This window comes from Canis lupus, chromosome 16, assembly GCF_048164855.1.
Source record: "Canis lupus baileyi chromosome 16, mCanLup2.hap1, whole genome shotgun sequence".
NCBI lineage: Eukaryota > Metazoa > Chordata > Mammalia > Carnivora > Canidae > Canis > Canis lupus.
In genome coordinates this window covers 28,271,672-28,293,014 of record NC_132853.1, presented here as the reverse complement: position 1 = coordinate 28,293,014, position 21,343 = coordinate 28,271,672, and the positions used below count along the sequence as shown (strand labels likewise).

Here is a 21,343-nt window from a genome sequence, read left to right as displayed (position 1 = left end):
TATATATATATATATCAAAGTGTTTCTATGGAGGGATGGACCCTTGGAGTTCTCCATTCCACCATTTTCTCTGATATCACTCTGTTCTTAATTTACTAACCTATTCGATTCATTGCCCTCTATACAACCAATCTCCCATATCAGTTCCATTTTCTCCCTCCATATGGGCTTTGGTATCACACTGCAGGGCAGCCCCCAAGGCAGGCAGCTTTCTTATCCTACTCATGCTCCCAAACCTCACATCCCAACATCCATCCCCGCCAGGTGGACCCCATCCTCACCCTGCTTGGTCTCCAACACCTGTGTCAGACCTCTACACAAACATATTTCTTATCCCTTTAAACTGGCTCCGTGCACTGAGCTGTCTCCCCATGGAGACATTGTGCTCACCTTGCTTGAACGCCCACAAAGGGGAGCTGCCAGGAGGGGACACCCAGGCTTTGACAATCCACACTGAGCCCCATCCTGTGGAAACCCTATTCAAACTACGTTTTCAGTCTATATCAGAAGCGATTCTCTCAACTCAATTTTCCAATTCCTCCATTATAGTTTTCATGTCTGTCAATATATTTTGATTTTTGAGAGCTCTTTCTTGTCCTGTTCTTATTTTATGGTTCTTATATATTCTTGCTTCTCTCAAAGGATGCTAATTATAGAAACAGGAGATTTTTTAAAAGTTTTTTTCTGCTTCCCAGGCCATTTCTGTTTTCTTCTCATTCATTTTCTATTTACTTCATGTTTGCTCTTTGTGTTGGTGGTCTTTCTTAAACTCCTGGTGACCTTCATTTATCTACAGGAAGAGTAAGGCAATACAATGCTAATTGCTTCCTCCATGTATAGGTAAAGCTTTCAGACTTCGCTTTAGGGTTCAGGTAGAAACTCGCTATTTGCTGAAGGACTCCCAAGTGTCAACACATAAAGATTTATTTTTCTGAAGATTTTTCTCTAGAGAAAAAAAATCTTGATTTCCTGTCTCTGGCTCAGATGCAAGAATTCTGCACTACACAGAGGTGGGTGATGAGCCTCAGTACCTCTTTGGATAGAGAGATTCCTACCTGACCTCCCTCTCTCATTTATATTACTCGCATTTGAGTTTGTGACCTTTGCTATTATGAATTTTCCGTCAGAGAAACTTTGCATCTTCGCCAAGATTCTCTTGCCTCTGGCCCATTACATTCATTCCTGTTCCCAGGTGCTTTATAAGAACATAGCATTGCTCTTGGGGGCCCACCCAACGGTCATCCCCAACCACTTCCCCCGTGATGGTCCCCTAACAGAGGTGTTCACTTTGCCAGAAGACTTAAAAGCTAGGAATGCCCACATGTTCTTATGATCCAGGAAGGACAAATACAACAAAAAATGTGTTTGCCAGGGAGCTTCTGGAAAACATTTTTCCTCTATGATTAAAGCCAAGAGATCAAAGGCAGAAGGAGAAAGAAACTGCCCACATCCCTTTCCTCACCTCTAGCCTTTGAATGAGAGTGTATGAGGACATACAGGATGAATGAAGCCATGGAGTCCATCTTGGCTCATGATGGAAAAGCCAAGAGCATCACAGAGTCACTGAAGCAGTATCTTGATATCATTGGGCCGTGGATCCCAGCTGGCTCACTGGCTTTGACTCCCTGATTTTTTTGAATTACCTTTATATCCTCCTCTTTCTTTTCTTGGCTTCCATCTCCTTTCCCTTCTCCTCTCTTCTCTTCACCCTCTTCACATCTTTAAGGGTTTTTGAAGCTGGGATGGGATGAGTCAAGAACACAGGTGAAGTTATAGGCCCTTAACTACCCTCATTAAGTCTTTTATGAAGCAAGATGGGGTGCAAAGAAACAAAGGAATGGCTTCCCCTCTGTCTGTTCTCCCCACCTCCCATCTCCCCTCCTCCTGTGGCCAGGGAGGCCTTCATCTGTAGGCCACCCTCCTGCTCATGTCCTCCACTGGCTTCTCATGTCCTGTCAGATTAACTCTAAATTTGTTAACCTGGGTTCTCAAAGCTCTCTGGGGTCTGATCCCTGCCTTCTCTCCAGCCTCACCCCCACCACTTGCCCCGTGCTCTGGCCTTGCTGAGGCGCTCAGGGTTCCTGGAGCGTATGCTGTGCCATTTCACTCTGGGCTGCTGTTCTTCCTGCCAGGAACACACTTCTGCCAACATGTGTAAACTGCCACTTTGTTCAAATGTCACCTCCTCTGGGAAGCTTTCCCCTCGTTCCCAGGAAATGCTAGCTGCTCAGCCCTTTAGCCTTTGAGCTTTCTCCTGATAGAGCTGTTTCCTCTTTGAAATGAGTGCATTCATGTGTTTCTGGGTCTGTTTTCCCCACTAGACTGTGTGTTTGTTGAAAGCAAAATGTAGGTCTTATTTTGGTATCACCAGCACTGTGCATAGAGGTGCCCTGCGCACCCAAACATGCTGTCTGTGCCCTCCTGCTCTTCAGAGAAGATAGCTTCCGCTCATGCTAACAATCTTTCTGAGTTTTCACAATGGGCCAGCTACAAAACTCAAAAACAATAAGCCACAGTGTGATCAATTTTATTTTTATTTTCTCAATTTTTAAAACATAAATTATCCACAATCTCACACTGAGGAGTCGACTTTGGGGTAGAGATGTGGTTTAGTAGACATTTTACAGACATTTATGTTCCTTGAGAGGAGAACTATATAAACTAGAATGTACATGGGCTCTATTATTGAGAGCTAGATCAGAGTCATAAGAAATCAATCTAGGTAATTTAATTACTGTTAATAATGTTACAATTAGTGACGTCTGATAGTTAATGAGATTGGTAAAACCTATTGCCTTCCCCAGCATTAACCCAGACTATTTCTACAAGTGGCTGGATTTTAAAATGGACTAAAACGCTAAATATTGGAAAGAATGAGCTTTTGAAATCTATAGCTCTTATATGGGGAAAACAACCAAAGCTTCGTGTGGTGTTTTTATATGCCAGAGGGACTTCATTTTGTTAAGTATAAATATTTGCACTGGAGAACTCAAACCAATCTGGAAATCTCATGTAGAACAGAGAGCTCTAAGATATCAGTTTTTATAGTATACCAAAGTTACAAAGCCAGGTAATTCCAATTCTGACCAGTTCATCATAATAAGAAAACATATGTACTCCCTATACTAGTCCTTGTATAGGAGGAAAGATCTTACTGAATAATACTCATATATATGGAGTACTAGAATTTCATAGATGGTCCAGTAGAATTGGATATGAATGGGGAATCAACTTTGTGGTCTGGTTGGCAAATAAGAGACACAGTTTACAGGGTTCCGCTTTCCAAGGTAGTATACATTTTCCTACCTATGACTTGCCCAAGTTAGGATCAATTAAAATTATTTTTTGAGATATCAAACCAGTGGTGTTGGTGATGCTGTGGGAGAGAACCATCCATGTGCTGTGCTGACAAACTTGAAGTGGTTCTCAAACTGGCCCCAGAGAAGCAACATCAGCATCATCTGAAACCTTCTTAGGAGTGCCAATTCTCAGGTGCCACGCAAGACCTACTAAATCAAGCCTTCTGTATGGGGCTTCTGAGTTTCAACATGCCCTGCACGTGGTTCTAATGCATGCTCAAGTATGTGAACCACTGTTCCATGAAATGGGTCCTTCCAAAAATCCCAGAAATTTGAGTTCTTTTGAAGGGACTCTGTCATTTCTCATCTTGGCCTCCTAATCCTATATGTCACGAATCTCTCCAATTTTCAGTGTCCTTGGTAGGGTTTCTGTTTGTGTATTGCACTCAAGGCAGGTCTCTCAAACAGTGTTTTGAAAGACTTAGCGACTTCTTAACAACTCCCATTGCTCCGTTGCCCCCAGAGGGGATCATTCCAGTTCTGCTTCCTGAGCCCATCCAATAGTTTCTCCCTGAGGATAGGCCCTCTTCCCCAGGGTCATGCCCATGAGGATGAGGACGCATGTGAGGAGACTGACGGTCTCCTCACCTGCTGATAGGTCAGCAGTAATTGGGTTCTTGAAAACACCTGCGGGGCGGGTAGGGGGAGGGTGGGGGTGGTGGCCAGGATAAATAGGTGACAGACTTGAAGGTAGTAAATCTAAAGTGTGAAGAGACCCCCTGGAAGTAATTCAGAGGGAAGTTGCTGTTAAAACAGCAGCTTCAGGTTACATGTAAGACTCAGTAATCTTAGCAACTGGACATAGAACCAGCCTTCTGAGGTAGGGGCTGGGGATGAGTAACGTTACTCGAAAACTCTCCATGTAATCAATTACTTCTTGATACGGTACTTTGACAACAGTCATTGAGATATGTGTATCAGAGTGGCTGTATCTGGTTCTGGGGTTACTAATATATGGAAATTATAATGTCGGTTGATGGGAGAAGATGGAACAAATAAATGATGATAAACCTATAACCGAGGTGTTTTAAAATATTACAAGAAGCCCAAGAAATGGGAATTAGTTCTGTAGGGCAGAATGGGCTAGATGAGCGCCAGAGAGGGTGAGGTCCAAGTATTTTCTAAGTCAGAGAAGGTAGCAAACAGAATTCGACGAACCGCACATGGAAATAAGCGAATAGGTGGCATGTTTAAGAAACTACAGTCCGTTAAAGAGCCAGTGGTCCTCAGGGGCAGAGATCCTGATTAGAAAGGCAGGCACAGGCTTTGTTTTGACGGCCCACAGGACAGGCTGAGTGCATGCTGTATGCACAAATGCAAGCAGGTGTTTCCACTATGACGGGATCTACAAAGTGGCTCCTAAGGATCGCTAGCGAGCGCGCGGAGCCCCACTGCGAGAACGGGAGAGGCCCCTGACCAGGTCCAGGAAGGCCTCCGGGACAGCCGTGCAGAAGGTCGACTGGAGGGAGAGCAAATGGATGTGAGACATAAGAAGAGAGAGACCTCTATTGGATAGTGGGCAGCAGCGGCAGGTGAGAGAGGATGGGAGAGGCTGCCCCCACCCCCTGACCCCCGAACCCTGTCCCCCTCCATTTCTCCTACTCCATCACCTCCTTCTCCAGCTTTGGCTCTTTCTCTCCCTCCCCTGCCCGCCCCCTCCCATTTCCCTTCCTTCACCTGCTCTGTTCCTCCCCCTCCCTCCCTCTTCTTCCTTTAGTTCCTCCTCAATTTCCCCATCTATTTCTGCAACATTTTCCTTTCTCCTCTGCCTGTGGATTCAGTACCATCTTCTGAAACTGCAGTACTTCCTTTTGGAAGAGTTGCATCTTCTTCAAACAATATCTTCATCATCTGTTACTCAATGTAATGAGAGTCCCGTATTCCTCTGCTTCTTGGGTCGCCTATGTTCTGGGGAGCCTCACCAAGTAAGGGAACACCTACACTAAGGGGTGGAGAAAACTGGATATCCCCCGCACCTAACCATGTCCCAGGGGCTCCCAGAGGCTCACTGCACCACCCTGCCCACCCTGTAGCCACTCACCCAACCCAGCAGTCAACACCAGGTACTTACTAAGCACTGACTGCGAGCAAGGAGGGCCATGGAGAGGCACAGATACGTTGTGAAATTGAGACCGTATGTCCGTAGGATCATACAGGGCTGTATTGTGGAGGGAAAACAGACAACATAAAAAGTTCATTAACATTATATGATGTGTTAAATATTGTGTGAAGAGGGACCGGTAGAAAAATTTGAGACTGGAAGAAGGAAGGATGTCTTTAGAGGAGGAGATGACACAGAAAGTGATTATCATTTATTTCCAGACACTGTTCTAGAAACTTTGTAGGTATCATTCTACTTAGCCCTCACAAAGTCCCATAATGTATTTTTCGTCCTAACTCAGATAATGACACAGGCCAGAGAGATTAAGTAAATTTAAGGTCAAATCTTAAGGAAATGGAAGACCTGAAATTTGACTGATGTTCTATTGGCCTCTGAGTGTCCCGTACCCACTATGTCACACCAAGTCTTTGAAGAGCAGGTTGGATAGGTCTCTGGATGGCTTTAAGATATCTCAAGAATGTATATTATGCCACCAACTTGTAAGCTCTCTACAGACAAGGCCATTTAATCAGCACATAGTGATATGGTCTACACACAAGATGCCCATCATATAGACCTGGACAACTCAGTTCTGAGCTCCAGAGCACTAAAAAAAGGCAAGTAGTGACTTCTTGCATCAATGCCTGTGGTTCAGATTCTTTAGGTGTATGGACTTCTCCATACCACCATGGAGCCAGAGAACCTCACGTGGGTATCAGAATTTGTCTTCTTGGGACTCTCCCAGACTCGAGAGCTCCAGCTTTTCCTGTTTCTGGTGTTCTTGTTTGTCTACACCACCACTGTCGTGGGAAACCTCCTCATCATGGTCACGGTGACCTCAGACACCCGACTCCACACACCCATGTACTTTCTGCTCCGAAATCTGGCTGTGCTGGACCTCTGTTTCTCCTCTGTCACTGCCCCAAAGATGCTGGTGGACTTCCTCTCTGAGAAGAAGACCATCTCCTACCAGGGCTGCATGGCCCAGATCTTCTTCTTTCACTTTCTGGGAGGTGCCATGGTCTTCTTCCTCTCTGTGATGGCCTATGACCGCCTCGTTGCCATCTCCCGGCCCCTCCACTATGTCACCATCATGAACACTCAGCTCTGTGTCCGACTGGTGGTTGCTGCTTGGGTAGGGGGATTTGTGCATTCCATTTCCCAACTGGCTCTGATGCTCCCGCTGCCTTTCTGTGGCCCCAACATCCTGGATAACTTCTACTGCGATGTCCCACAAGTGCTGAGACTTGCCTGCACTGACACGTCCCTTCTGGAGTTCCTCATGATCTCCAACAGTGGGCTGTTGGATATCATCTGGTTCTTTCTCCTCCTGACCTCCTACTCTGTCATCCTGGTGATGCTGAGGTCCCACTCTGGGCAGGCGAGGAGGAAGGCAGCTTCCACCTGTACCACCCACATCGTCGTTGTGTCTATGGTTTTCATTCCAAGCATTTACCTCTATGCTCGGCCCTTCACCCCCTTCTCCATGGACAAGGCTGTGTCCATCAGCCACACGGTCATGACCCCCATGCTCAACCCCATGATCTACACGCTGAGGAACCAGGAGGTGCAGGCAGCCGTGAGGAGACTAGGGAGGCGCCAGCTGCTTTGTAAAAGGGATCTTGGACAATGAGTAGGTCACTTCTCCCTGGCTTGCTTTTCCATTTGTGAAATGGAGGGAGAGCTACTGTTCCTGCTGTCTTCACAGCTTGTGGATACGTTGTGGAGGTCATCACAGAAGTGACTGAGTTCTGAAACTAAGCACCTTACTCTGATTCTTCGGAAAAAGGAACAAGTCCTGTTTGGTGGCTAAGGTTTATGCTGGAGTTCTAAAACTCCTGCTACAGTGAGAAGTTCTCATGGCTCCAGAAAGCCACCCTTCTTTTCTCCTTGGTGGATGGTTTCCCCTTACAAGAAAGGTATATCCCCAGTGAGAGCAGTTCTAGTTTACGTGTTTTCCCAGCCACTTTTGGTCTGTGTCCAAACATGTTAGAGAAAGCACAGGCCTTTGAAGACTTAGCCCTAAACTGGGAGCCCCTGGCCCATTTGTCACCAGACTGGTGACCTCGGAGAGGCCACCTGGCCTCTCTTGAACTCGTGGATTCCTCTGCACAGGACTGGCATGAAGCAATATCTGTCCCAACAATCTCACCGATTTGTTACAAGATTCCAAAAAAAATGTGTACGAATATTTTATAAACCTTACATAGAACCTAGGTAAGGATTATTGTCATCGTTATCATTCTGCCTGACATTTCTTCTCTCATCGGATGGAGAGTGTTTGGTGGCAATTCCTCAGTCAGTGAGGGAGGCCTGGGGAGGGTGTGAGGGCCATGTAACATGCCCAAGAGTAAAACGGAGAACAGAGAGTGAACATAGATTCAGGGGCATGTTTGTAAGGCCCTAATAGCTTACTGCAATCTCTACCTCCTAACCCGATTTTCAGACTGCACACTTCTTGCAAATTGAGTGGGGAAGATCTGATCATTTACTCATTTATTCATTTTTGTAAACATACATTTGAGGCCTGCTGTAGTACTTTGTGTGTAGACCGTGCTCTCTAGCAGTGTGCTATTTCTCTTTATCCCCACCTCTTTTTCCCTCTCTCCCTCCCTACGTTGATTTCTGCCAGTTCAGTCTTTCCATCCACGTGGGCCAGTTTACTGGTGTTCCTTGCTTTCTCTCTTCCTGGACCTCATTGCCACACATCTATCATGTATTTCCTTCATTCTCATGCTGGGGCTTTGGGGTCAGGTTGTTCAGGAGACTTGATGAGAAAGGTTATGGTAACAGTTGCAAGGGGCTGTGACCTTTGCCACTTTCAATAAAAAGAGGAGGTTTAAAGTCCTCCCTGAAGTTGTGTATTGTGGGAATAAGAAGCTGTCAGACAGACACAGCTGGTCTCTCCTCTTTTCTGCCCCCTTTTGTCCTTAAGAGTCACCTTGTATATGACTCAGAGCCTCAGCCTGAAAACCAGACCTTCCCATTCTGCCTTCTGCAGTCAACTAGCTCAGTGTCTCAGGTTCAAATTCCAAAGCCCTATGAAAATAATCTGATGGGCTGAGGTTGGGTCACATGTCCCATGTGGCTGAGAGGATGTGCTGGTCATGTGACATAAGCATGGGCATTGAGGTCCATCCCTCCAGCAGATATTGTGGTTGAGAGTTGTTCCCAGAGAAGGAGCACGTGGGTGGACAGATTCCCCTCCCAGATATGTTTGCCATAAAAGGCCCAAGCAGAGTATTCCTTAAATGACACCATCCAAGGAACTTGTAATTATTTATGTCTAGACATTCATGTTTTTGTTCATCCATTAAACAACCATTAAACAAGTATTTACTGAGTGTTTCCAATTTAGTTTTTCTGTCCCACCTGCCCTCTGTATCCCTAGGTTCTTAGGAAAACTGACTTCGTTTTGGTTGAACCAAGAGAAGAAAGGACAGGACCATGAGGATGCAGGGAGTCCTCAGAAGAGTATGCAATAGTCTTTGCATGTGTCCAATGCAATAGGAACCAGGAACAACTAGTTGCTGAGGGAGCTGAGATTGAGGGAGAGCTAAAAGTGGGAGAGGAAGCAGGTGGGCCATGAAGGACAATGATGCCTCCCATAGAGCTCCCTATAGCCATGTCTCCTGCATCTCCTGGATGCTGGGCCACACCAAGGAAAGGGAAGAGCATGCCCATGCAGGCCATACGTCGTTCTTTCTCAGTGGAAAAGTTAAAACAATAAAACTGACTAAAGGTGCTTCAGTAAGTACCATGCCTGGGCAACTTTAAACAATATCAAAGCTAAAATTCTCCCTGCCAAGTGGGTTATTCCCAACACCCTGCCCTTCATGAAACTGGGGTGTGTGTGTGTGCATGAGATATGGGGGGGACCCTGAAAAGTGGGGAAAGAATTAGAACTAAAGAGGTGAGAAATCAGTGGCCTTATGGAGGAGAGTGTGAGCAGTGAAAAGAGAGGACCTCATGCTCTCTCTGATTCTGTACTGATGTCAATAAAACAGCAAGGCTGTGGGGATGACCTCTGAGATGAAGGTCAGGGGGGGAAGAAGAGGTCGAACTGTAACCCTGTCTCCCATGACAGGGAATGTGCCTCAGGAAGCCTCTTGCAGCCCTCCCAAGAATGTGGATATGGGGCCCACAGGCCCCTGGGTTTGTCCTATGGTATGAATGGACAGAGGAGCCACAAAGACCAGGAGACCCACTTCCTTGCAGTGAGAACTCTCATAAGGAAAAGACACGTCATTTCCTCCTCTCCACTGGAGGTGTTGGAAAGAGGAAGGAAGGAGTGTAAGGAGGTAGATAAGTAATAAATGGACAAATAATCTTATGAATAGAGACTATAAAGGAAATTCATGGAGTACTGTGACTGTTGGGGGCGGGGGGCAATATTATAAGATGTGGTTGAGGAGGAATCTCTGAGAAGGGGACATTTGAGCAAAGATCTGGATAGTGAGGAGCCAGTCAGGCCAGATCCAGGTGATGGGCAAGCATTCTAGATAGAAGAAACAGTGAATGCAAAGGTCCTGAGGTAAAAATGAACTTGGTGGCCAAAGGGAAAATAAAAGAGAGTGTAAGTGGAGTGTGATGAACAGAGGATCTTGGTAGGAGAGGAGCTCTAAGATGTTGTATTAATTATCTACTGCTGCATAACAAATCAACCCCAAACCCAGCAGCTTGAAACTCGTAGTCCTGTATTATCTCTCACAAGTTCCATGGGGCGAGGAGTTCTGGCAAGCCATGGCAGAGGCAACTTAACTTTGTTTCTTGGGCCTTGGCTGCAAGACTAAAAGGTGAAGGGTAGAATCATTTGAGTTTCACTCTCTCCCATGTCTGGCTGTTGATGTTGGTGTCAGTTGGGTACCTGGGTGGGGCAGTTGACTGGCCTACCCATGTAACCTGGGCTCTCTCACAACATGGTAGCTAGGTTCCAAGGACATGTGTCCTGGGACAGACAGCCAGGTGGAAGTGGTAGCCTTTCTACCATGTAGTCTCAGAAGTCACAGAGCATCTCTACCACATTCTCTTAGACAGAAGTAAGCCACCCAGGGCAGTCCACGTTCCAAGGAGGGAATTAAATTCTATCTTTTGAATGAGGAGTGTCAAAGAATTTGTAGATATATTTTTAAGTTACTATGGATGCGTAGATAAGAGCCAGATAAGGAGAGAGCCTGAATTGTATTCTAAATGCAGTAAGTCTTTGGAAGGTTTGAATGGAGGTTGGGGTGGTAGCATGATCTAATTTATATTTTAAAAGGTCATGTTGAGGAGCACCTGGGTGGCTCAGTGGTTGAGCATCTGCCTTTGGCTCAGGTCATGATCCCATGGTCCTGGGATCCAGTCCTGTGTCAAGCTACCTGTGGAGAGTCTGCTTCTCCCTCTGCTTATGTCTCTGCCTCTCTCTGTGCCCCTCATGAATAAATAAATTTTTTTTTTTTTTAAAAAAAAGGTCATGTTAAAAAAAAAAAAAAAAAAAAAAAAAAGGTCATGTTGGCTGCCAGGCAGAGAATGAGTTATAGAGGTCAGACCTGGTAGAGGAGGTTAAAAATTCAATGTGTAGAAAAGAGACCAATTCAAGTTCAAGTTCTGCACTAACTAGCTGTTTCCTTAGGAAAGTCTAACAAAGGACTTAGGAGTACCCTTTCACATTTACATGAGGGTGTACCTAGCTAGGGCTTTTCCTTCCTCAGACCTGCAGGGGGCAATGTTTGTTTCATGTCTCTCCTGTTTTTGCTCCCCACCATATAACCCTAGGGCCTCGCACAGGACCTAGCATGGGAAGGCTCGCCACAAATATTTGTTGAAAGAATAAATGAGCAAATAATATCGTAAATATTGGTCCTTGGCAGCAGATCTCTCTGACCTTCTGGTTCTGGAGTTTATCCACCAACCCAATACCCCCTCAGCAATAGAGCTGTGTCAGGGAGGAACACTGGGAGAACATCTGACTCCATCTCTTCTGGCTAATTAGAAAGGACGAATACCCACCATTTGCTTCAACAGGGATGGAACTGGAAGGTATTACGCTGAGTGAAGTAAGTCAATCAGAGAGGGACAATCTGATGATTCACTCATACGGGGAATATAAGAAATAGTGAAAGGGATTACAAGGGAAAGGAGGGAAAATGAGTGGGAAAAATTAGGATGACAAAACATGAGAGACTCTCAACTCTGGGAAATGAACAAGGATAGTGGAAGGGGAGGTGGGCAGGTTATGGGGTAGCTGGGTGACAGGCACTGAGGAGGGCACTTGATGGCATGAGCACTTGGTGTTGTATATATGTTGGCAAATCGAACTTCAATTTCAAAAATGGAAAAATAAGAAACAGCCAAGGAAAGACCAGAACAGGGCTTCTGGTTGCCCCTATTAATAGTCATGTACTCATTACCATCTGGCAAAACAAACAAATAGGTGCTTTCAATATTTAAAATAAAACTATTATCTTATTTTTAAAAAAAAAAAGAAGAAAGGGTTTGGCTAGTAGGCTTCCTGCCCTGGACATTGGGTGCTGGTTCTAGCCACTTCCAGTGCTGCCAAGGACTGGAACCACCCCCAGGCTCATCACCCCCACCAAAGATGCTGGGAAGGCTGTGATGGGGAGGGTAGGGGTAAAATCTGCACAGTCTTACAAGTTGTTGTTCGCGTTTAAAAAAAAAATTTTTTTTTTTAAGTAATCTCAACACCCAGCATGGGACTCAAACCCACAACCTGGAGATCAAGAATCAGATGCTCTACCACGGAGCCAGCCAGGTGCCACCCAAGTCATTGTTTGCATTTTTAAAACTTCTAAATTATAAATGTCCCAAGCAAGAGACTATTGCATTCAACAGGGTGTCTAAATTTCTACAACTTTCAGGCATTTATTCTTTCTAGAGGTATTGAGATGCCAAGATGCAAAAATGGATCAGTGTGGGCCCTTTTTTGTGGAGAGACTGTTTTGGGTTTTTATTTACAGTGTGAGGCCAGGGGGGCTGAGGGAGTGTGCAGCCCTCCCTCTTAGGCTCTGGGAGCCAGCCCCTACCTCTTTCTGTGCTCCTCCCTGCCCCCCCTTACTCCAGAGTGGCTTCCATTCCTCCCACACATTGGGGCAGCCACCACAGCAGCTTCACCCAGCAGGGAGCCTGGTCAGTACAGGTGGGCAGCCAGCCTGGCCTGTCAGACTGTCCTCAAGTCCTACTCAGGGGCCACCAGGCCTGCCTGTGTGCTCAGGCGCAGGTCACCTTCCCAGTCTGTCACACCTGTGCCCTTAGAAGCTCGGGAAAGAAGGAAGCAGCTGGTAGAGTAAGACCCAGATTGAGATCCCCTCCCTGGCTCCAAGACCATGACAAGTTTTCTCTCTACTTCAACAATAAAACTGAGTTCTTAGAGGCAGCACCTGCCTCATAGGGCTATAGCGAAGACTCAAGTGAGCATAGTAAAGCACAGAGCCCAGGCTGGCAAATGACAAGGACAATAAACCATACTACGCCAGCTGTAGTCCTCCCTCTGGAACTGGTACTTCCTAGCCTCAGTGACTGCACAAGTGGCAGAGCTCTGCGGGTCATATGCCCCACTGAGCCCTCTCACTCACTATATTGCTGATTCAAAGCAGGGTCTGCTTTGTCTGAAAGTCCACAATCCTTCTTCCCTGCCCGCAGCCCTTGCCCCTGGGAGTTTTCAGTCCAATGGAGGAGGTGAGGTACAGCTCCCACACACATAATGCCAAGGCAGGAAAGAGAAAGGAAGAGCGCTGGCCCTCGGCTGACCCCCGCCCCCTAATCTGGACCCAAGCATCTCCCAAGCGCTCACCAGAGATTGCTCCTGTCTTCTGAAATTCCCCCTTATTGCTGACTTTACTAGAAGATCAGAGAGATCAAGCCCTCACTCAAGGTCACAGAGCCAGTGTGAAGCAGGCCTCCAGGCTAGCTCTCCAAGGCCCCACAGTGAGTTTTCTCCAGCCTTGTCCAGGACAGTCTTCAGCTCTGGAGCACACGTATATGCACGTGCACATACTCCTGGCCTGACCTGGCCTCTGGCGCAGTGTGGAGCCACTACAGTTTGAGTCAAGCCCTGCACCCTGCAGACCTGTGTTCTTATCATGAGAATAGGACCAAAGACCCCATTCCCAGAAACCCCTGGGAACAGGAGCAGGCCCAGCAGGCCCCAAGCCCTGTTCCACAGCAGCTGTTTCCATGGGGGCCGTTGGGGCTGAGCAGATAAAGAGATCCAATCAGACCTGTGGCCAGCAGCTCCACCATAGCTGGTGGACGGTTCTTATGAAAGTGCTTGCAGAATCTTGAGGTTTTGAGATGGCCAGGGGAGGGTGGGCGGGAAGGTTCTTGGGTATTATTGTAGCTAAAAGGTGCCAGAGAGGGAAGGCTCCTTTCTGGTCCAGGGTCTGGGCCACAACAGCACCCAGTAACCCAGAGCTGGCCCAGCCCAGGGAGACCAATGCCACTGACCAGGGGTACCAGGTCCTAAAAGATGAAGAGGAGCAGATCCATTCCCTGGCCCAAGAGCTATGACGGGCAAGGTCACAGCTGATCCCTCCATTCCACAAACACTTATTAAGGCTTTATACCAGGCATTGTGTTAGGTGCTGTGGCTACAGTGAGCAACAGAACAGGCACACACAGACCTTTAGGGAGTTGGAGCTTAATCAGATCCAACCACAAAAATACACGTGTAGTTACAATGATGTCACGTTCTATGAAAGGAACTGTAAGAGCAGGAAACAGGACAGCCCAGCCACCTGAGTCCTGGCCGGTGGGGCCATGGCAGGCAAGGCTCCCTATAGGTGGGACCTGAGGGTCAGTAGGAATCACCAGACACAAAAGAAGGGCCTTCATGGTTGAAACCCACAGCAGGTAGACACAGGCCTGCTGTAGGAGCAGGAAGCCAGTGGGTTTAGAGGGTAAAGAATAGAGGAGATGGGGCTCCGGGGGTGGGGGGAGGTGGCAGGAGCCTGACCGTGTGAGCCCGGGGGCTCCTTTCCTTAGGGGACGGCATATGGAGGTCCAAGACAAGTCAGCAAAGGGGACAGAATGCTTACGGGACCAGTGGTGCCAAGTCCCCCAGGAGCCTCATACTCCCATGGCCGTCAGGGAGGGAGGGGGAGCAGGTGAAGGGCTGACCCACAGGATACCCTTACCCTTGCTCTGGCCCCCTTCTTCCCAGTCCCCACCAGCCTCTCCTCCCGTCACCCCCAGGATGTCTCTTTGGTAAGTCTCAAACAAATCCCTCCCTCCTGTGTGGCTCAGTCTTAGGCTCTCATGTTGCCCATTTCATTTTCAGAGGAAGAGCTCTCCTGCATAAGTCCCCAGTCTCTAGGTCCAAGCAGGCCGCAGCCTGTAAAGAGCCTTACCCATCCTCAGCAGCGAGTTCTGGACTCCACATACGGAGGGAAGAACTCACCCATGCCTTGGAGGGAGCCAAGCTTCCCAAACACCCAACCCTGGGTGTAGGTGGGTGGGGCATCCCACTGTGACATCCTCTGCAAGTGGCCTCCATGCTTAGTTGGCTGTCCATCCTCATGTCCTTTGATGTTCCCACTCCAACTGCCCCCAGCACAGGTTCCTGCCCTCCCAGGCTCATACTGGGAATAGTCATGGGGCCCACCTAGCACCCACCTAAGGCTCTATATCACTGCCAGTGTGGTTCCCTAACCCCTGCCACACCCCAACTAACTGGCCTATCAGGCTCAAGGTCCTGGGAGTGCCAGACTGCCACCTGGAGCAGGAAGGAGAGACCCCCACTGGGTGGGGGAGGGGACATGTCCTCCTTTCCAGGGTGGAAGAGGGTATGGAGTTAAGCTGGGACACAACACAGTTCACTCGTGTTCCACGAACATTTCTGAACACTGGCCACGGGCCCGGCCAGTGCAAGGTGCTAGGTACACAGCTGTAAATGAGATCAGGTGTGGGGCCCCCAAAGGACTCAGGGGCCAGCCCAGGAGGTGGACATGGTGAGAGTGTGGCCTTCGGTTCACAGCCTGATATGTGCTGAGAAAAGCATCAGTGCTCTGCTGATATAACCCGGACTGTGTTGGAGGGTGAATAGGAAAGGGATGAAGGAAAGCTCCCTGGAGGAGGTGACTTCTTAGCTAGGTTGTGCGGTTGAGGAGAAGTTAGTCAGGCAAAGGGACCATTACAAGGACCGAGACATGAGGGAGCACATAGCGCTTTCAGAACGCACCATGGAGACCAAAGTTGGAGTGTGGTGAGCAGGTGGAGAGGGGTGAGTGGAGGCTGGAGAGGTCCTGCAGGGCCTGGAAGTGTGGAGGGATTTGGGCTTCCCTGGGCTGCTGTGCAGACTCCCAGAGACCATGACCCCGGGCCAGGTGCATCCCCAGTACAGCACATAAGCAGCCTCTTCCCCACTCCTCAGTGCTCAGAGCCCCATGCTCCCCCTCTGCCCTCCTCCAGGCACCCAAACTTGGGGTGTGTGAGGAGGGACTTGCAAATGAAAGCCTCTTGACTTGTCTTTTGTCAAGGGCAAGTGGAAGGGCAAAGCACCAGCACCAAGGACAGGGCAGAGGATGCAGTCACCTCCATGCAGGCAAGAAGGGGTGCACCGTCTGTAGGAAATGTGGGAAATTCTAATAACACAGAAGGGTGGGCTGCTCCTGATGACCCACCACCGTGCATCACTGTCAGTGACGAAGACCTGTCCCCAAAGACATCTTCTGCCGGTCTCGATGCTACACAACTGTTGCAATTATTGTTGCTTTAATAACATGCATAAGCTTCAAATGAATGTGTCCTTATTGCTTATCCTTTAATGAGCACCGCGTTCTCCCTGGAGCTCATGTGGGAGGGTTCTCGCTCTGCGTGGCTTCCCTGGCTGCCTGCGTGCATCCATCCGGACGGTTCAGTCAGGGCAAGGGCTGCGGCTGCGCTTGGCTCCTTCCGTCCCCTGCTAGTGCTGCATACTCTTGCTTTTATTTTTATTTATTTTTATTTATTTTTGAAAATATTTATTTTGAATCTGAGAAGCAACCACAAAATTTCATGTTTACAAAAGTTGACAAATATTACAAATATCAAATTCAGAAAAATAGAGTATCCTATTTCTGTGAATTAACTGCTTAACACAACTATAATACTTTTTCTTACATTTTTCTGGCTACAAATACTTTGTCTCCTTATGTGACAACAATTTTTGGTATCATTTTATTTTCTAAGGAGAGGAAAGAAAGATCATCTTTCCTCCAGCATCATTGTTAAAAATTTGGGGTTTTTTAATATACATATTTTTTTATTCATATATATTTTTTAGAGATTTCATTTATTTATTCATGAGAGACACAGAGAGAGAGAGAGAGAGAGAGAGGCAGAGGCACAGGCAGAGGGAAAAGCAGGCTCCATGCAGGGAGCCCGACGTGGGACTCAATCCCGGGACTCCAGGATCACACCCCAGCTGAAGGCAGTGCTAAACCACTGGGCCACTGGGGCTGCCCTTTTTTGTATATTTTTTTTATTGGAGTTCAATTTGTCAACATATAGCATATCACCCAGTGCTCATCCTGTCAAGTGCCCCCCTCAATGCCCGTCACCCAGTCACCCCAACCCCCCGCCCACCTCCCCTTCCACCACCCCTAGTTCATTTCCCAGAGTTAAGAGTCTCTCATGTTCTGTCTCCTTCTCTGATACTTCCCACTCATTTTCTCTCCTTTCCCCTTTACTCCCTTTCACCATTTTTTATATTCCCCAAATGAATGAGACCATATAATGTTTGTCCTTCTCCAAAGGAGCCTCGGAGTCCATCGAAAGATGAATGGATAAAGAAGATGTGGTCTATGTATACAATGGGATATTACTCAGCCATTAGAAACGACAAATACCCACCATTTGCTTCGACGTGGATGGAACTGGAGGGTATTATGCTGAGTGAAGTAAGTCAGTTGGAGAAGGACAAACATTGTATGGTCTCATTCATTTGGGGAATATAAAAATTAGTGAAAGGGAATAAAGGGGAAAGGAGAGAAAATGAGTGGAAAATATCAGAGAGGGAAACAGAACATGAGAGACTCCTAACTCTGGGAAACAAACAAGGGGTGGTGGAAAGGGAGGTGGGTGGGGGGTTGGGGAGACTGGGTGACGGGCACTGGGGGGGGCACTGGACGGGATGAGCACTGGGTGTTATGCTATATGTTGGCAAATCGAACTCCGATAAAAAAAAATAATTAAAAAAATAAAAAATAAAAAAAACAAAAATAGACCTGCCCTACGACCCAGCAATTGCACTGCTGGGGACATACCCCAAAGATACAGATGCGGTGAAATGCCAGGACACCTGCATCCCAATGTCTATAGCAGCAACGTCCACAATAGCCAGACTGTGGAAGCAGCCTCTTATTTTTAGACAATGGGTTTGAGGCGACAGCAGGGACATGGTGACTGCAAAGATGAAGAGATAGAACTCGATTTCCTTCAATTCCGTCACTTTCTGTGACCATTTGGAGTCATAATTTGCATTAAACATTTGAAACAGGGCAGCCCGGGTGGCTCAGCGGTTTAGCACTGCCTTCAGCCTGGGCCTAATCCTGGAGGTCTGGGATCAAGTCCCACGTCGGGCTCCCTGCATGGAGCCTGCTTCTCCCTCTGCCTCTGTCTCCACCTCTCTTTCTGTGTGTGTGTCTCTCTCATGAATAAATAAATAAATTCTTTAAAAAAAATTTTGAAACAGTGAAACAGGGTGAACTGCAAAGTACAGTGGGTTTAAAGTGCAAATTTTACTTCATAACGTGAAGAGTTTACTGAATGTGGATATCTTTACCACTGAGATCAATTCTTCTTTTAAAATTTCAAGTTATACAAAAAACAAAAACAAAAAAAAAAATAAATAAATAAAAAAATAAAATTTCAAGTTATTTGTTTTAAGACTAAAAAACAAATTGGGAAAATAGGAACTGTGATAATATATTAACTATTATAATAAAACCACCAATATGTAGGTAGCTTTCCCCCTTTATTTAAAACACAGTCGCAGGGGATTCCTGTGTGGCTCAGCAGTTTGGCGCCTGCCTTTGGCCCAGGGTGTGATCCTGGAGTCCTGGGATCAAATCCCACATCAGGCTCCCTGCATGGAGCCTACTTCTCCCTCTGCCTGTGTCTCTGCCTCTCCCTCGTGTGTCTCTCATGAATAAATAAATAAAATCTTAAAAATAAATAAAACACAGTCACATAATTAAAAAGTTTTAATCTGATACTCTTTTCCTTTTTATGTTTTAATATTTTGTCTTTATTTCTTCATTGGTATGATGTCACGGGAACATCCACACATTACTTTTGAACCATTATCATTACTTGTTTCATTGAATGAGTATTATTGGAAATAATTTTGTTATGTAAAGGAGAGGATATCAAAAAACAATCTGCTCCCGGTATCAGGTACTCTTGGGTTGCCACTGGGCAACACTTAGCCCCAAGGAAAGTCTAAAATCCCTCCAGTGAGGTTCCAGTGGGCGTCATGAAAGGCCCATGGGGGGAGTATGTGAGGCTTGTGGCCCCTCTTCTGGTCTCTGTGTGTTTTTGCCCTGACTGCAGAAAAAAGCACGGGTCAAAGCAAACCACTGTGAGACCTGCCAAGGACCCCACGTGGCCTGACCTGCCTCCCAGTAAAGGTCACAGCTGCAGAAGGGTGCAGGTACCCAAACTGGGGAGGCCCTAGAGGGCTTCTCCCTCCATCACTGTCAGCCCACTCGGTTTCCAGTGGCCCAGAAACTGGCACCTGCAATGGCCTCTCTGACATGAGGAGGAGGGCTCAGAGAGCCAGATCCAGAACAACCCTAACTTTAGAGGCCAGCCTCCCTCCCTGGCCTTTCTTGCTTTCTTCCAGGTGCCAGGGCCTGGATGGTCTACACTGCCTCCTGCCTTCACCCTGATGATAGTTGCTCCCCTTGTGGGAGAGCCTGGAGTGAGCTCAATAAAGGAAGCACGTGGAGGCCAAACAACAAGGCCTATACAGCATTACTGAGTAGCGCTGTGTGCCAGGCACTGTGGTGCCATTTTACATGGATTCCTGTAAGGTAGACATAGTAATGACCTCCATTTGACAGTGATGGAGTGGGCTCAGGGGCGGAGCAGCTTGCCTGAGTGGATGACAGTCAATGAGCTCCTAAAGGCTCAGGACTGTGATTCTTGGAGGGAGGTTTCCTGGAGACTCAGACCTGGAAGCAGGGGTATGGGGGAGTCATCCATGGAGGGTTGGGCCTCTGGAGCTTAGAGGCAGGGTCTGTGGCAGGGTGGCAGAGAGCAGGCCAAAGGGGCAGCAGAACCACAGGGCAGACCTAGCTTTTCCTTGGGTCTCCTTGCCTGAACCTTTGCCTCCCAGCCCATCCCTGGCCACGTCCCCTGGGAGCGGGCCCTCCATAGATGGCTTGTTCAGGGCCCCTCGGTGGTCCCTTTCTATCTGCTTGCCTCTCATCCCCACCTCCAACAGTCAATGGGCCAACCCCCCCCTCTCCCTGAGACCAGCCAACGTGGCAGGGCTGAGGCTAGAGACAGCAGCCCGCAGCTATGGCAACCCCCCTGAACAACTCACCCCTGCTGAAGAATTAGAGTCCTCTCTGAGGGGAGAGCAAAACTCATGCCAAGTCCTCTTTAGGAGGCATCCTGGGAAGAGGGCAACCCAGGGTACGGATACCCCACCTTGGTTGCCAGTCTTCTGAGGCAGCTGGCTCCCTGTGGGCAGAAGAGGTGAGGTGCATTTGAGGAGCACTCTACAATTTTAAAAATCTCTGCTTCCTGAGGCTCACTGTCCCCATCTCACAGGTATGAAAGCTGAGGCCCAAGAAGCCATGTGATTTACCCCAGGTCACACAGGGGGACAGCAAGGAGGAACTCGGTGTGCTTTTAGCCACTACACAGTGACTTTCCATCCAGGCTGCCTTGTCACAGGAGACTGGCACCTGGTTAAGAAAGGGAGATAAGATCCGCAGGGCTCCTGCCTTCAACTGGAGCTTGTGAAAGACGTTGCTTAAGGGGTGTCTCAAGGGCAACCGCCGCCAGGGCTGGGGGCATTGGGGTGGGAGGCGGGGCTGCAGATGATGGGGAGAATGGGGCTCGGAGCAGGTGCTAGTGGCACCGGGGAAGGGATGACCCTGGAGCAGGAGCAAGGACAGGCAGGCTGTGGGGCGCCGGGGGTGGGATGGGATGGAATGGGGTGAGGAATCTGGAGCGCAGCAGCAGCTGGCACCCTACTCCGGGGGCGGAATATGATGGGGACCAGCCAAGGACCAGCGGCTGGGGACGCCCTGGGAGGAAAAGCAGGGGTAGGAGGAGGCGCGGCCCTTGGGGGGCTTCTACCCTTCTGATGTGGAAATGGAGGCCCGGACAGGGTCGCACAGGGAGTGACTGAGCCAGTCCAGACCCAGGCCCACTGCTCAGCGCTAACCACTGAGGCACCGGAGGAAACCCGGAGTCCGCTTGGGGGGAGGACTCTCCGCGTGCTACCGCCCCTCTGCAGGTGCTTTCCCTGTGACACCCAGGGGGGCCCCCGACGCAGCCCCTTATTTTCACCGCCCAGCTCTGCCTCAGCCATCCCCTCACCGTCTCCTTGGCATCTTGCAAGGAGCTGGCAGGGACAAGCAGTAAGGGAGAGGGGTCCGAATCACTGACCTGACATCATTCCTGCGCTCCATGAACACTTACTGAGGCCCTACTGAACGCCCAGCCTTGCGCTGAGGTGTCTGGGGAGATACAAGAGTAAGGCCGCCCCAGTTTCTGCCCAGTTGGGGGAGGAGAGGAGCCTTTCCAACAGTCTGGTCCAAGTCCTACTTTAGGGTCATGGAAAGTCAGTTCTGGAGAGGGCAAGACACTTGCCCAAGACCATACAACTTGGTTAGTGGCAGGCCCAGGCCCAGCCTTCTGAGGCACGTGGCTCCTTAATCTTCCAGCA

At 48.3% G+C, this 21,343-nt stretch overlaps 1 protein-coding gene and 1 long non-coding RNA gene across 2 annotated transcripts; one reads left to right on the top strand and one right to left on the bottom strand.

Moving 5' to 3' along the window:
• Positions 1 to 4,222: 4,222 nt before the first annotated feature.
• Positions 4,223 to 14,915, bottom strand: LOC140607474 (uncharacterized). Its single transcript, XR_012009474.1, has 3 exons — positions 14,808 to 14,915; positions 5,431 to 5,517; positions 4,223 to 4,818 (listed from the first exon to the last, which is right to left on the bottom strand). It is a non-coding gene; the product is annotated as an uncharacterized lncRNA (long non-coding RNA).
• OR4D2 (olfactory receptor family 4 subfamily D member 2) lies at positions 6,125 to 7,641 on the top strand. Its single transcript, XM_072782192.1, has one exon. It carries the CDS (start codon positions 6,149 to 6,151, stop codon positions 7,091 to 7,093), a length of 945 nt encoding a protein of 314 aa, XP_072638293.1. The 5' UTR covers positions 6,125 to 6,148; the 3' UTR covers positions 7,094 to 7,641.
• Positions 14,916 to 21,343: the final 6,428 nt, after the last annotated feature.

Coding starts and splice junctions, on each gene's coding strand:
- OR4D2 (XM_072782192.1), top strand. CDS start 6,149: ATGGAGCCAGAGAACCTCACGTGGGTATCAGAATTTGTCTTCTTGGGA.